The sequence below is a fragment of the Erinaceus europaeus genome, chromosome 21, assembly GCF_950295315.1.
Source record: "Erinaceus europaeus chromosome 21, mEriEur2.1, whole genome shotgun sequence".
In the NCBI taxonomy this organism is placed as follows: Eukaryota; Metazoa; Chordata; class Mammalia; order Eulipotyphla; family Erinaceidae; genus Erinaceus; species Erinaceus europaeus.
The window spans coordinates 43,927,712-43,944,011 of NC_080182.1; the positions used below are offsets into that span (position 1 = coordinate 43,927,712).

General features: G+C 47.0%; 1 protein-coding gene and 1 non-coding gene across 2 annotated transcripts; both read left to right on the forward strand.

Annotated features, from left to right (window-relative positions):
* The first annotated feature begins 450 nt into the window (after positions 1-450).
* On the forward strand, positions 451-5,011 carry LOC132535260 (ubiquitin-conjugating enzyme E2 E1-like). The gene is made up of 2 exons (XM_060180239.1): positions 451-635; positions 4,859-5,011. The coding sequence occupies exons 1-2, from the start codon at positions 484-486 to the stop codon at positions 4,911-4,913; spliced, it is 207 nt and encodes a 68-aa protein (XP_060036222.1). The 5' UTR covers positions 451-483; the 3' UTR covers positions 4,914-5,011.
* On the forward strand, positions 2,974-3,080 carry LOC132535359 (U6 spliceosomal RNA). Its single transcript, XR_009547142.1, has one exon. It is a non-coding gene; the product is annotated as a U6 spliceosomal RNA (small nuclear RNA).
* Positions 5,012-16,300: the final 11,289 nt, after the last annotated feature.

Sequence of the window (16,300 nt, forward strand, 5' to 3'; positions counted from 1 at the left end):
GCAGCCGCCCCGGGACCTGCCCCGCCGCCCCTGCCCCGCCCCGCCCGGCCCGGCCCGGCCCGGCCCTCCGCCCCGCGGCTCCCGGCTCCCCGCCCCGCGGCTCCCGGCTCCCCGCCCCGCGGCTCCCGGCTCCCGGCTCCCCGCTCCCGGCTCCCCGCTCCCCGCTCCCCGCTCCCCGCTCCCCGCTCCCCGCTCCCCGCTCCCTCCGTGCCCGGCCGCCTGCAACGCGGCTCCCCCGGTCGGTCGGAACCCCGAGAGACCCCTCGTCGGGCTGCAAAAGCCAGGAGGGGCCTGCGGACTTGAAGGCGTGTGGGGCGGTGGGCGCCCGCCCGGTGCACCCCTGGCCAGCCCCCCCCCCCCCCCCCAGCATCCGTAGCTTTATTGACACCCGCTGCATGGCTCACGGTTGTCGTTTTGTTTTGTTTTCGTCTTGTTTCCCTCCCTCTGCAGGGGCTGTTTGCGGTGTGGGGAGGGGGGTTCGCTATGTCGGATGACGATTCGAGGGCCAGCACCAGCTCCTCCTCATCTTCGTCCTCCAACCAGCAAACCGAGAAGGAAACAAACGCCCCCAAGAAGAAGGAGAGTAAAGTCAGCATGAGTAAAAACTCCAAGCTCCTCTCCACCAGCGCCAAGAGGTACCGAACTGGCTTTATTTCCCCGTAGGCTTTGACCTGCCTCCCCTGTGAGGAGCAGAAATGCTCCTTACGGTTTACGGAAAATCAAGGACCTTGGACGCCCCAGTTATTTTGCCCTCTTGCTTCTTCAGTTCTCGCTTTTATAATCGTTGTCCGCATGCAGCTGTTTTGGCTGACCATTCCCAGTTTTTGAAGTTTCTAAGAATTCTCCTTTTTATTAGCGATCCCCAAATCTTAGTTTCAAATCGCTTGTTGTATTAAAGCACTAATCTGTGACTCTTCGCCAAGACTATCATCCCATTTAATTGCTAATGCCAGACAACTTTGAATTTCAAGATGAATTCTGTTACCCTTGTACTTCTTCACCTGTTGCACACATGATCTGTTTTCCCCACAAATTGCTTAAGAAAAAAAGAGTTAATGGCTTTGGGGTAAAAAAAATCTAACAGATGGAGACTTTCTGATGTACTTTGAAGAGGTTGTTTTCCTAATTTGAGGCAAGTGAATGAATATGATGTGAAATGATCATTCTGGGTTGTTTGGGGATTTTCTTTTTTGGTTGTTGTTAAGAACTGCATGACAAAATTTTAGCAGGGCTCCTTTTTTCTTATTTTCTTTTTTAAAATAAGGTTTTTCTTTAAAGATTTTATTTATTCATGAGAAAGATAGGAGGAGAGAGAAAGAACCAGACATCACTCTGGCACATGTGCTGCCGGGGATTGGACTCAGGACCTCGTGCTTGAGAGTCCAAAGCCTTATCACTGCCGTCACCTCCCGGACCACTGAAATAAGATTTTAAAAATATTAGTTTTTTTTTTTTTTTTTCCCTCCAGGGTTATTGCTGGGCTCGGTGCCTGCACCATGAATCCACCGCTCCTGGAGGCCATTTTTCCCCCTTTTGTTGCCCTTGTTGTTGTAGCCTTGTTTTGGTTATTATTATTGCTATTGTTGATGATGTTCGTTGTTGGATAGGACAGAGAGAAATGGAGAGAGGAGGGGAAGACAGAGAGGGAGAAAGATAGACACCTGCAGACCTGCTTCACCGCCTGTGAAGCGACTCCCCTGCAGGTGGGGAGGGGGGCGCTCAAGCCGGGATCCTTAGGCTGGTCCTTGCACTTTGCGCCACTGCCCGACCCCCAAAATAGTAGTTTTGATAAGGCCAGAGAAGTTGAGAGGGAAGGATGAGATAGACCCAACACTGCTTCCTTCACTATGCCTGGAGCTTCCCCTGCAGGGTGGGGACTGGTGGCTTGGGGGCTTGAACTTGGGTCATTGTCCATGGTTTCGCTGTACACTTCGCCAGGTGCACTTTCCTTAATGAAATTTGTTGGTGCAAGGGTGGGAGGAGAAAGGGAACCAGAGCATCACTCTGGTATGTGAAATGCTAGTTGAACTTGGGGCCTCGTGCCTGAGAGGCCTTTGTTTTATTCACTGTGACACATCCCAAACCTCAGAGAGGACACATGCAGCATTCATCTATTGCATTGTGAGGCTTCCACTCTACAAGGAGGCAGAGGCTTGAACCTGCGTCCTTATGCATGGTCACTTGTGTGCTTCCCTGTTTGCTCTCTTATGTTGTAGAGATGTTACTTCTTTTCCCCCCAAGTTGAATTTAGGCCATGGTTCTGTCTCCCCGCCTTGATTCCTCTTAGTATTTCATGTCCTGTGTTTTCTTGAAGACAGTTGTTTTCAAGACAGCTTTAAGATGGTGAACTGGAAAGATAGTGAAGAATCCGAATGGTAGTTTAGAGAGAAAGGTCTTCGGGGGACACAAAACTTTAGATCTCTCCACTGAGTCTAGAGAGCCAGGAAGTTGGAGTTTGCTGATTGGTTCTGTCATTCTCTCTGACCTGAAACTTGAAAAGTTGGTAAAATGCTTTCGTGACCTGAGCATAGACAGGTTGATGAAGTGACTATCTTTATTTTAAAGGTCATGGAGGTCTAGAGTTAAGTGACAAGGTGCTTTGGCAGGGATATTCTCATTTGACTTTCACCATAACTTTAATTTCTGGAGCCCCAGCTGGCTCTCATTGATTAGCCCCTGTGCTGGTTCTTGAAGACCTGTCTCCTATCCTGTCTTCCTTGCTTGGGAACTTCCTTATCTTCCCTGACCTAAGACAGTATTTGCTTTAGGTCCTTAGAATTTTATATTTTACTGAAGACTTGTTATATGTTAATATATTGCACAGTTGCCAGATATAGTTGATTGTATGTCAGTAAATTATAGAGAAGTGGATATATTTTTTTTCCCTTAGGCACAATTTGTTCACTTATTAAGGAAGTTATGACTTTTTTTTTTTTAAATGTCCGGGAAACATAGATATTAAAAAAAAAAGAGGTGCTTGCTTCGGCAGCACATATACTAAAATTGGAACGATACAGAGAAGATTAGCATGGCCCCTGCGCAAGGATGACATGCAAATTCGTGAAGCGTTCCATATTTAAAAAAAAAAAAAAAAAAAAAAAAGAGGGAAGCCACATGTAGTGATTTTACCTATAAAATTAACATTGGTTTTAGACTGTTGTGCAGAAAAGGAGGCCGCTAGTGTTACAGTACAGTTAATAGTAGGGTAGGAATGAGGAGGGTGTATCTGGGATAGAATAAGGACAAGATTGGTGGAACCCCATTGAAGTCTGTCAAGTGTATTGATTTGCAAAGTAACTGTTGTTCATAGAACTGGAAGAAGTTTATATATAGGACATTGATAGAATGGAAAAGCCTGTATTAGCAGATAAAAATTACTTAACAGCATATTGGAAAGTGGTTTCTAGACCACAGGTCGAGGAAAGCCCCCATTGAGAGTGAGTGGTCTGGACAGAAATTACTCTGGAACGAGTGTGTGTGAGTGTGTGTGTGTGTGTGTGTGTGTGTGTGTTGCAGATCCATCTTCTGGAAAAGTGCAAATATTTTTATGGAGATGAAGAGGATAAAGCTGTTTGGTATTAATATTTTCAGGTACATTAGAAGAAAAAGCCTGTCTATTCAGAGAATAATTTGTAGTAGAGGTTAGGTTGCAAAGAAGTTCCAAACTTTTAGATTGAGATACAGTGAGCCTGATGGCAGGAATGCGGATGTCTCAGAAAATAAACAATTATTGGTAGGTACAGAATTTAGCACAGGTTAGTGGATGTCTTTAGAGATGTGAGTAAACTCCTTTCTAAAGTTGGCCAGATTTGAGGGAACAGGTAGTGTTCTCCAGTGGGGAGGGTTAAAGAACTTGACCCAGTGCTCTTAATTTTATTTTACTCACTTTGTTTTTATTTTACTTTGTTTTGTGGAAAAACAACAGTGCTTTCTAAAACCTATTCCCCCATTGCACCCAGCCTGCATCTTCCATCCTCAGGAAACCTTTGGGAACAAAAAAGCTTACATTGTGATTCAGATTGGGGTGTGTGTGGCCATTTTTTCCCCCTACAATTATGCTGTCTCTAGGTAATTTTTAAGTTGTCACTTAGCCATTTGGGACTTTATATGATAGAGCAAAGATGGTTGTAAAAATAGAAGGTGGAAAAGGCTTGGAGGCCCACAACTTTGGTGTGTTCACCCATGCTCAGAGCCCTAGGTAGGCGGAGATAAAGGCCAGGTTTGGTGTGCTGTGGCTTTGGCCAGGAGGCGGGACTGAGGGGGAGCTCTTTGTGAACTCGAGGGTCTGTGCACAGACTGAACTCCTGGGGTGGGGGGTGACCTGCGGCCCAGGGAGACAACTCCTGGAGTAGGGGGCACCTGCGGCCCAGGGAGACTGAACTCCTGGGGTGGGGTGCAACTGCGGCCCAGGGAGACTAGAGACGAGGGGGCGGCCCAAGGGAAGGGGCAGGACTTCAGGGAAAGGCAGGTCTGGAGCAGGCTGAGCACAGGGCTTCTCCCTACCCTTGCCTTCTGCCCACCCCCACCTTCTGCCCACCCCTGCGGGACCTGGGCTGTGGCCTTGTTGGCTTCCTCTATGGGGCCTCTCAGGCTTGGCTGGGTCTGGGTGCCCTCCACAGTGCCCACTGACCAGTGGGGCAGTCCTCAGGCACTGCCGGCCTCCCACCCCTGGGTGGCAGGGCTCCTGCGTGGCAGGGAGGGAAGCAGCAGGACACAGGAGAGAAACTGGGAGGGCGGGTTCAAACCCAGAACCCAGAACAGGGGAGGGCGGGTCTTCCTGCTCACAACTCTGCTGGGCGAGGGCCAGCTATGGTGATTCTCACGCTTCCTTTGCTTCTCTCCCCTCCCTCTGCTGCAGGATCCAGAAGGAGCTGGCGGACATCACCCTGGACCCTCCGCCTAACTGCAGGTGAGCCTCCTCCCTCGGTGGCCCGGCCGGTCGCGGTGACGCTTGGTCTTGCGCAGCCTGAGCTCTCCTGGGCGAGGAGAAGCCCTGTGCGCAGAAACCCAGACTCCCACCTAGGGTGGGTGGGGCGACCGTTGGCAGTGGCATTTCTGTGTGCTCACCATGCTCTCAGTGTGCTGCTGCCCGTGGTGTAGACCCCGGTGCTGGCACGCTTCAGCCCGCAGGCTGCGGGTGGTGTAGACCCCGGTGCCGGCACGCTTCAGCCCGCAGGCTGTGGGTGGTGTAGACCCTGGGTGCTCAGCACGCTTCAGCCCGCAGGCTGCGGGTAGTGTAGACCCCGGTGCCGGCACGCTTCAGCCCGCAGGCTGCCGGTGGTGTAGACCCCGGTGCCGGCACGCTTCAGCCCGCAGGCTGCCGGTGGTGTAGACCCCGGGTGCTGGCACGCTTCAGCCCGCAGGCTGCGGGTGGTGTAGACCCCGGGTGCCGGCACGCTTCAGCCCGCAGGCTGTGGGTGGTGTAGACCCCGGGTGCTGGCACGCTTCAGCCGCATGCTGCAGGTGGTATAGACCCCGGGTGCTGGCACGCTTCAGCCCACATGCTGCGGGTGGTGTAGACCCTGGGTGCTCAGCACGCTTCAGCCTGCAGGCTGCGGGTGGTGTAGACCCCGGTGCTGGCACGCTTCAGCCCGCAGGCTGCGGGTGGTGTAAACCCTGGGTGCTCAGCACGCTTCAACCCGCAGGCTGTGGGTGGTGTAGACCCTGGGTGCCGGCACGCTTCAGCCCGCATGCTGCCGGTGGTGTAGACCCCGGGTGCCGGCACGCTTCAGCCCGCAGGCTGTGGGTGGTGTAGACCCCGGGTGCTGGCACGCTTCAGCCGCATGCTGCAGGTGGTATAGACCCCGGGTGCTGGCACGCTTCAGCCCGCAGGCTGCGGGTGGTGTAGACCCCGGGTGCTGGCACGCTTCAGCCCACATGCTGCGGGTGGTGTAGACCCTGGGTGCTCAGCACACTTCAGCCCGCAGGCTGCGGGTAGTGTAGACCCTGGGTGCTCAGCACACTTCAGCCCGCAGGCTGTGGGTAGTGTAGACCCCGGGTGCTGGCACGCTTCAGCGCGAAGGTGCTGGCAGGGTGGGACAGTGCAGTGGTCATGTGGCACACTTCTTCGCTGAGACCCAGGTTCAGCCTCCAGCACTGCCATAGCCAGAGGTGAGCAGTGTTGCGGTCTCTCTTTCATGACTCTTTTTGATAAGAGTTTCTTTTATAAATGTAAGTTGCTTTGCTGATGAGAGCTGTTAAGTCTCTCCTAAGCTAAGGGTGCTCACACTTCCTTATCAGTGACTGTGCTGGTTGTTGAAAGAGGGAGAGAATACATAGGTCACCCTGGCTCACGGAGTGCCTGGGGGTGGAACTTGGGACCTCACACTTGAGTTTCCACGACTTTAACCACGAGGCCACTTCTCTTTATAAACCAAGCCAGCAAATCATTTGTGGCTTTGACTAACATATTTTGTTTTAAAGTACAGATTTAAATTATTCCAGGTTTCCCCCCTCAAAGTCGCTTTCTTCGGGCTGTATATGCTTGTGTCTGAGTTTCAGAGCCACTTGGTGCCAGCTTTGGAAGGGTTTGTTGATGATCAGCTTTGCCGAAATAGCCAGTTTGCTGGTGCTGAGTCAAGGTGGAAGACTTCTCAGTTGTCAGGGGAAGGAGGGTTTAGGTTGCAGTTAAGCTGCTTAAGGGGACTGATTGTTTGGTAGTACTACTCCTGTAGTTTAAAGTTTAAGTACAACTTTTAATTCTTACTTGTCAGGAACGGTCCTGCAATGGAATGTGAGATTTCAACAGTGTCCCAAGCTATTGGGCACAAGCTAATGACAACACACAGAGTTAAAAATGAGCATGTGGACATGTTCAGGTTAAAAAAACTGAACTGAATCGTCTGAACTTTTCTTAACTAGAGTCAGTGGTAAATGGAAACTTAAAAATGGCCATTTTGGTTGCATGCGTTCTTTATGTTGATGAGGTGTAGAATGCTTTTTGATAGGATTTTATCTTGCTTTGTAAGGAAAATCGTGTTTTGAATTTAGAATGTTCCTTTTTATATTTATTTATTTTCCCTTTTGTTGTCCTTGTTCTTTTTATTATTATAGTTGTTATTGATGACATTGTTATTAGATAGGACAGAGAGAAACGGTGAGAGGAGGGCAAGATGGGGAGAGAAAGACAGACACTTGTAGACCTGCTTTGCCGCCGCCTGTGAAGCGACTCCCCTGCAGTTGGGGAGCCGGGGCCTGGAACCGGGATTCTTAGGCTGGTCCTTGCGCCATGTGCACTTAACCTGCCACACTACTGCCTGACTCCCTGGAATGTTCTTAAGCTTAGTCTAATGGAATTGATTCTTGAGAGTTTCTTCCATGTCTGAATTTTCAGATTGTTGAGAAAGTGGAGGTGACCGTGATAGTTTCCTTCTTTCTCTTGGGATTTATTCAAATGGAAGTTGGTGGCTTTCCTGGTTGGGTGTATTGAATTCATGGGTTTCCCCTGGTAAGTTTGTGCTGTGCAGTTACTGCCCCTCTCTGGCACTGTGTCTCTCCCATGTGTCTTTTGTGAGGTCAGATAACTTTAGCTGATCAAGTTATCATTTAAAAATATTTCTATTATTTTTAATTTTATTTTAGTGAGAAAGACACAGTGAAAGACCAGAGCACTGGCTGTTCCACTTTGGCTCATGGTGGTGCTGGGGATTGAACCTGGGACCTGGAGTCTCAGGCATCAAAGTCTTTAGCTGATCAAATTACAAAGCTTAGAGAGCATGGTTTCAAAACTCACAGCGTTTATCAAAGATATGAAAGTCTTGTGAATAAGTGCAATCAAATTAAAAATGATAAATAATTTGAAGTTTTATGGGATGAGTTTCTTTAAAGAATGGGTAAGCTTGAGTATGACAGTCTTAAGTTCACAGATGAGGTTTGTGTTGCTGATTACGTCTGACATCTGTCCTGGGAGAAACCTAGTGCTCAGGGTGAAGCCTTTGAACACGCCTTTAGTTGGGGAAGTGCCAAACTGGAGTGGTTGGGGGCTGGGGGTGGGGTAGGTGAACCTGTTGGTTTCACAGAACATCAGGCATCCTCATTTTGTAAGAAAATGTCTATGATGTTGACTTATAAAGACTTACTCTCTGAAGGCTTTCCATAGAACTCGAATAGGAATTGACACTTTATGCTTTTGGTTTGATAACTGTTGTTGCTGACTTGATGATTTTAGCAATCCCAATATTGAGCTTATTTATCTGAACCCGTTTTGTGTTTTGTGTTGGTGTCTTCTGAAATTGAATTATGTAATATTTTAATGTAAATTATTATTGAAGTTGCATATGAGTAGTTTGGGGCTACTATTTGAAGTTCAGTGTTCCATTAAAATGTGTGATACAGGGAGTCAGGCGGTAGCACAGCAGGTTAGTGCAGGTGACGCAAAGCGCAAGGACCGGCGTAAGGATCCCGGGTTCGAGCCCTTGGATCCCCACCTGCAGGGGAGTCGCTTCACAGGCGGTGAAGCAGGTCTGCAGGTGTCTGTCTTTCTCTCCCCCTCTCTGTCTTTCCCTCCTCTCTCCATTTCTTTCTGTCCTATCCAACAACGATGACATCAATAACAACAACAATAATAACTACAATAATAAAACAAGGGCAACAAAAGGAAATAAATAAATAACAATGTGTGATACAACTAAAAGGCCTGTAGTAGCTCACTCAGTGGAGTGCACAAATGACCATGCTTTAGGACCCAGGTTCAAGCCCCTGACCCCCACGTGCTGGGAGAGAGCTTCACTAGTGGTGAAGTAGTGCTGCAGATGTCTCTTGTCTTTCTCCCCCCCTCCCCCGCTACCCCCCAAAAAAGTTTAAATGATACAACTGTAATATACTTTGAATGTGTTATGTAGGAACTGACTTTTGTGGCCTGGGAAGTGCCAAGAAGCTAGAGTGCTGGACTTTAAAGCATGTTGAGTTGGAATTCCAGCGGCATGTGTGCAAGAGTGCTTCCAATTGTCTTTCCCACCCCACGTGAATGCAATAAATAAATCTTTTTTTCTTTAAATAATTTACCTTCAGTTAGTGTACCTGTGTATTAACCCTTGTTTGACTACATTTCTTCAATAGTCAGCATGCCATTTTAAGTCTGAATGCAATATTTTATTAAAATACAGCAGTAGGCACATAGTAACCTTCCCAAACAGTTGATTATGACAAATCAGTGAGAGAATGGCTTCTCTTGAAGGTGCACAGCTTGTGCTCAGTAATTTTAGCACTTGTCAAAAATACTTGAATTTGAAGTTGCAGAACCTCAAAACTTGTGTGTGAAATGCAGTTGCTAAATGTGTAACTGTCTGAGCACATGAAGTGAAGTCCTTAGTGTTGTGTTTTACATAAAGCAAATTTTCTCTTTTTTTGAACAAAATACAGATTATATTTATGTTCACTGACCAGGTCAGAAGTATTGAAGGTCATTTTTTTTTTTTTTTTTTGCCTTCAAGGTTATTGCTGGGGCTCGGTGCCTACACCATGAATCCACTGCCCCTGGAGGCCTTTTCCCCCCTTTTTATTGTCCTTGTTGTTGTAGCCTTGTTGTGGTTATTATTGTTGATGATGTCGCTTGTTGTTAGGACAGAGAGAAATGGAGAGAGAAGGGGAAGACGGGGAGAGAAAGACAGACACCTGCAGACCAGCTTCACCGCTTGTGAAGTGACTCCCCTGCAGGTGGGGAGCTGGGGGCTGGAACTGCGATCCTTATGCCGGTCCTTGCGCTTTGCGCCACGTGCGCTTAACCTGCTGCGCTACCGCCCGACCTCCAGAAGTACTGTAGGTCATTTTTTTTTTTTTTTTAATTTAAGAAAGGATACATTAACAAAATCATAGGATGGGGGGAGGTACAACTCCACACAATTCCCGCCACCCAATCTCCATATCCCATCCCCTTCCCTGATAGTTTCCTACTCTTTTTTTTTTTTTGTAATATTTTTTTTTAATCTTTATTTATTTGCTGGATAGAGACAGAAATTGATAAGGAAGGGGGTGATAGAGAGGGAGAGAGACAGAGAGACGCCTGCAACACTGCTTCACCACTTTGAAGCTTTCCCCCTGCAGGTGGGGGCCAGGTGCTAGAACCTGGGTCCTTGCACACTGTAACATACGCACTCAACCAGGTGTGCCACCACTTGGCCCCTGATAGCTTTCCCATTCTCTGTCCCTCTGGGAGCATGGACCCAAGGTCATTGTGGGATGCAGAAGGTGGGAGGTCTGGCTTCTATTGCTTCCCTGCTGAACATGGGCGTTGACTGGTTGATCCATACTCCCAGTCTGCCTCTCTCTTTCCCTCGTACGGTGAGTCTCTGAGGAAGCTGAGCTCCAGGATGCATTGGTGGGGTCCTCAGTCCAGGAAATCCTGGCCGGCATCCTGATGGCATCTGGAACCTGGTGGCTGAAAAGAGAGTTAACATACAAAGCCAAACAAATTGTTGAGGAATCATGGACCCAAAGGTTGGAATAGTGGAGATGAAGTGCTGGGGGGTACTCACTGCAAACTCTAGTGTACTTCTGCTTTCAGGTATATATTTGCCCTAGTTTATGAGGAGGTCATTTTTTTTTTAAGTGTTGCCTGGATCTCACACATGTACATCCTCACAGCCCCGGTTGACCCTTTCTTCCAAGTGGGAGTGGGGAGAGACAGCAGGAACTCTGTCCAGTGGCATCAGCACTCTTGTGTGTGCAAGGCAGGTGTCCTGCTTAGTGAGCTATTTCTGTGACCCTTAAGTAAGTTTTTAAAAATTACTTTATATTGCCATATGCATTGATTTCCTTGTGATCTTTGAGCTGTTTGTGTGTGTGTGTGTGTGTGTGTGTGCGCGCGCGCGCACACACAGTGAGTCCCTCAGCTTGCTTTCTGTGTATTTGTTAGACTTTCCTGCATTTTGATTGTATGTAGGTTAAAAAAGACTGCCTTGTGGTCTGGGAGGTGGCATAGTGGGTGAAACATTGGACTCTCAACCATGAGGTCTTGAGCTTGATCCCCGGCAGCACATGGACCAGAGTGATGTCTGGTTCTTTCTCTCCTCCTTTCTCATGAATTAAAAAAACAAAAACAAAAAACAAGACTGCCTTGATTAATTATTTCCTAAAGCATGTCCTGTCTTGGATAGTAACACGTAGCTAGTGAATTTGGGGCCTCTTGAGTCAAATTTGCAGTTATTTATAGCTTTGGACTCAAACTTTACAAGACTATCTGATCATAGCTGTAGAACTAATTGTAGACGGCATGTCTGCACATAACAAATGGTGTATTTTGCCCAGCTTCTTAAACTCAAGGATTTACTTAATGGATGTATATGTATCATGAGCAAAGTACTCATAATGATTTGAAACCTAAAAGCTTCAGATTTTAAGGGGATGCTGTTTTAGGATAAAATGTCTTTGATAAGTCATTAAGTGTTTCAAGCATGGTGGAAAATAACGGTAAAATACTAGTTCCCTAAATTAATTGATTTTCTTTTTTAAATTTTATTATCTTTATTTAGTAGGGAAAGCCAGATATCGAGGGGAAAAAGAGACAGAAACACCTACAGACCTGCTTCCTCCCTGCAGGTGGGATGGGGGCCCTTGAACCCAGGTCCTTATGCATTGCCGCATGTGCGCTCAGTCAGGTGCACCACCACTGGGCCACCTGGGTTTTATTTTTCTGTGAGAACTTGCTGTAAACTTTTAAAGCTAAATCTTTTCTTTTTCTTTTAAAACGTGTATGTGTGTGTATGTGTGTGTGTGTGTATGTGTGTGAGTGTGTGTGCGTGTGAGTGTGTGTGTGTATGTGTGTGTATGTGTGTGTGTGAGTGTGTGTGTATGTGTGTGTGTGTGTGTATGTGTGTGAGTGTGTGTGTGTATGTGTGTGTGTATGTGTGTGTATGTGTGTGTGTATGTATGTGAGTGTGAGTGTGTGTATGTGTGTGTGTATGTGTGTGTATGTGTGTGTGAGTGTGTGTGTATGTGTGTGTGAGTGTGTGTGTGTGAGTGTGTGTGTGTGTGAGTGTGTGTGTGTGTGTGTGTGAGAGTGTGTGTGTATATATCTTTTTGCCTCCATGTCACTGGACTCGGTGCCTGCACCATGAATCCACTGCTCCTGGAGACTAACTACCTTTTCCTCTTTTTGTTGCCCTTGTTTTTTAATCATCGGTGTGGTTATTATTATTGTTGTTGGTGTTGTTGTTGGATAGGACAGAGAGAAATGGAGAGGGAAGGGGAAGACAGAGGAGGAGAGAGAAAGATAGACACCTGCAGACCTGCTTCACCGCTTGTGAAGCGACCCCCTTGCAGATGGGGAGCCGGGGGCTTATACCGGGATCCCTACACAGGTCCTTGTGCTTCACACCGTATGCGCTTAACCCACTGCACTACCGCCCGACCCGTGTGTGTGTGTGTGTGTGTGTGTGTGTGTGTGTGTGTATTTGCATTTGCCAGTGCACTGTTTGGCTTATGGTGGTACGGGGGATTGAACCTGCGACTTTGAAGCCTCAGGCATGAGAGTCTGTTTGCAGAACCACTATGCTATCTATCCCTCTGTTCTTTTCAAACTTTTAAAACTTGTTTTAATGAGAGAGATAGAGAGGCAGACATACCAGAATAGTGATCAGCTCTGTCTTATGGTGGTGCTGGAAATTGAATCTGGGACTTGGGAGGTTCAGACATGAAAGTTTTTTGCATAAACATGCTGTCTCCCTAGCCCTATGATAAATCTTTTTCAAATGTAACTTAAAGTGAAGAACATTTTAAAGTGTTCTTAAAAGCTGAATTTATTAACGAGGAGAGGAAAAAGTGTGTGCCAGAGCATCACCTTGGCACATGTGGTACTGGGGCTTGAAGCTGGACCCGTGCTCTACTCACTGCACCACCTCCTGGACCTTTAACATTTTTTTAAAAAAATTTATTTCCTTTTTGTTGCCTTCGTTTTTTTTTTTTTTATTGTTGTTGTAGCTATTGTTGATGTTGTCATTGTTGGATAGGACAGAGAGAAATGGAGAGAGGAGGGGAAGACAGAGAGAAGGAGAGAAAGACAGACACCTGCAGACCTGCTTCACCGCCTGTGAAGCGACCCCCCTGCAGGTGGGGAGCCGGGGGCTTGAACCAGGATCCTTACACCCGGTCCCTGCGCTTTGCGCCACGTGCGCTTAACCCGCTGCGCTACCACCCGACTCCCGACCTTTAACATTTTTATAAAGGTTTCTTGGGTATGTGAAAGAGGGCATGGGGGTGTGTGGGTGGTGGCGCACCAAGTAGAGTGCTCACCATGTCATGCACAGGGACCGAGGCTCCAGCCCCTGGCCCCCACCTACAGTGGAGCAGTGCTGCTGGTGTTTCTCTCTCTCCATCTATATCTCCTTTTCCTTTCTCAGCTTCTTTGTCCTGTGAAGTCAAATCAAAGAAATAGATCTTGAAGAGTTAGACAGATAGACAGACAGACATGTCAGAGCACATTCAGTTCTGGCATGTATGGTATAGAGGTTAAACCTGGGACTTTGGTACTTTCTGGCCCATGAGGCTTTTGTTTTCAAATATAATGCATTATTTATTTATTTATTCCCTTTTGTTGTCCTTATTGTTTTATTGTAGTTATTGTTGTTGTTGTTAGATAGGACAGAGAGAAATGGAGGGAAGAGGGGAAGACAGAGGGAGAGAGAAAGACACAGAGAGAGGCACCTGCAGACCTGCTTCACCGCCTGTGAAGCGACTCCCCTGCAGGTGGGAGCCGGGGGCTCGAACCAGGATCCTTACACTGGTCCTTGCACTTAACCCTCTGCAACTCCCAAATATAATGCATTTTTTCCCCTACGTTTTCTCAGACTTTTCCTCATTTACTTCAAAGGACTAATTACTGGCTTGCCTACCTTAGAGTGTTCTAAAATCCAGATGAGATCATTATCAATGCACAGCTACATGCCACGTCCAAATTCGACCTACTGTAAGGGATGTTGTTACTGTTGGAATTGTCCATTTGCCTCTGTAGTGACTTCTCTTTTCTTCACTAACATTACCTTTATTTACTTGCATTTTAAATACGAGTTTAGGGCCTGGTTGAATGCGCGTTACAATGAGCAAGGACCTGGGTTTGAGCCCCCGGTCCCCACCTGCAGGGGAAAGCTTTGTGGGTGGTGAAGCAGGACAGGTGTGTCTCTGTCTCTCTCATTCTCTATCTCCCCCTTCCCTCTCAATTCCGGCTGTCTCTATCCAATAAATAAAGATAATAAAAGTATTTTTAAAGATACAGGTTTAAACTCTTGGACAACAATGAGAATACGTAATTTTGAAAAATTGGAATGCAAAGGTTGGGGAGCAAGAAGTGAAGCCTTCTCTCCCCTGCCGCCTTCTGACACTAAATAGCCCCAGCACTTGGTGTGTATCCTTCCTTTTTTGGTGAATTTACATAGTTGTATTTTACAAATCCTGTTGGAATTGATGCCAGTTAAGAAGTTTCAGGCGGCCAGCCTTGAAGTGGTCAAGGATCCTTTCAGCTGTAAAGATTTAACCAGCTCTTGGAGGCTTAGGGCTGGGGAAATAACATAATGGTTCTGCAAAAATACTTTCTTGCCTGAGGCACCAAAGGTCCCAGGTTCAAACCCTAGTTCCACCATAAGCCACAGCTGAGCAGTGCTCTGATTAAACCAGTGCTTACAGGCTTACAGGTTTGCATGCTTTGGGTGGTTTGGGTATCATGAATAGAAATGAGTGCCAGTGTGCGGAGGAAATATCTCGTGGGTAGAAGGCAAGACTTAAATGCCTGAGATTAGTACGACATATATTGACACAACGCCCTCCTGAAATATAAGATATCTTTAAAATGTGTTCAGTGGCCCAGGAGGTGGTATAGTGGATAAAACATTGGACCTCAAGCATGATGCGTGAGTTTTATCCCTGGCATCACATGTTTTAGAGTGATGCTCTCGCTCTTCCTCATAGATAAATAAATCTTTATAGAAGACATGCTTTCAGCAAATGAGGCCTCATAGTGGCAGCGGTGGCATGTCTGACTGCACAAAGAAGGGTTCAGCAGAAGTTTCACTTTACAAAACTCTGTTCTCACGAGCTGAGAATTATCCTTTCTTTCATGTATCTTTCATTTACCCGCTGTTCCTACATGTGTCGAGGATATAAATATGACTTCATCATCTGAATTATGTCTAGCTTCATTATAATTTTAATTTGGAGAGTTACCACTGCACTGTTTGCCTTTCTGTGCATAAAGGCAGGATTGAAAAATAGTGCAGGTGTAGGTAGATAGCTTAATGGTTATGCAAACAGACTGTCATGCCTGAGGCTCTAAAGTTCCAGGTTCAATCCCCTGCATCACCATAAGCCAGAGCTGAGCGGTGCTCTGGTTAAAAAAAGAAAAGAAAAAGAGTGAGAAGCCAGGAGACAATAGTTACCATCACCCAAACTAATTCCAAACCAGAGTTAAGTTCCTGGAAATTACAGATATAGGGCAGATGACTTGTCTTTGGGAATTGTGGCCTCAGGGTCAGAGAAGGCAGCAGTTTTACTCCCTACCAGTACCTCATGTACTTAAGGGGAACTGTTCATTATCAGCCGTCAGCTGATGCTTACTGAGTCTTACTTCTTGTTATTTGAAAACCTACCATTTCTTTTTAAAAAATATTTATTTATTCACTTTTTGTTGCCCTTGTTTTTTATTGTTGTTGAAGTTATTATTGTTGTTCTGCTTGATGTCATCGTTATTGGGTAGGATAGAGAGAAATGGAGAGAGGAGGGGAAGACGGGGGGGGGGGGGGAGACAGACACCTGCAGACCTGCTTCACCGTCTGTGAAGTGACTCCCCTGCAGGTGGGGAGCCAGAGGCTCGAACCAGGATCCTTATGCCGGTCCTTGTGCTTTGCACCACCTCTGCTTAATCCTCTATGCTACCGCCCAACTCCCTCTTTTCTAGTTTTTATTGGATAGGACAGAGAAATTGAGAAAGGAGGGGGAGGGGAGAGAGAGGGAGAAAGATAAATACTTGCAGACCTGCTTCACTCATGAAGCAGACCCCTTGCAGGTGGAGGGTGAGGGCTTGAATCTGGGTCCTTGAGCTGAGCTTGGTAATAGGCACAGTTAGCTAGGTGCGTCACTACCGCTTGGCCCTACTTATTTTAATAGCACATACATATCATATATATATATGCATGTGTGTTGTGTGCACACACAGACACACACATGGAGGGGCAGGGAGAAGAGACTGACTAGCACTGCTCAGCTCTGGCTTATGGTGGTGCTAAGGTTTGAACCTCGAACCTTGGAGCCTCAGGTGTGAGTCTGCCTGTTATGCTACCTCTTCAGCCTGAAGTGTAAACTTTTTTTTTTTTTTTTA

Excerpts from the sequence above, each read along its gene's own strand:
- LOC132535260 (XM_060180239.1), top strand. The coding sequence starts at position 484 with ATGTCGGATGACGATTCGAGGGCCAGCACCAGCTCCTCCTCATCTTCG. Across the intron at positions 636-4,858 it reads CTCTCCACCAGCGCCAAGAG|GATCCAGAAGGAGCTGGCGG; the intron begins GTACCGAACTGG and ends CCTCTGCTGCAG.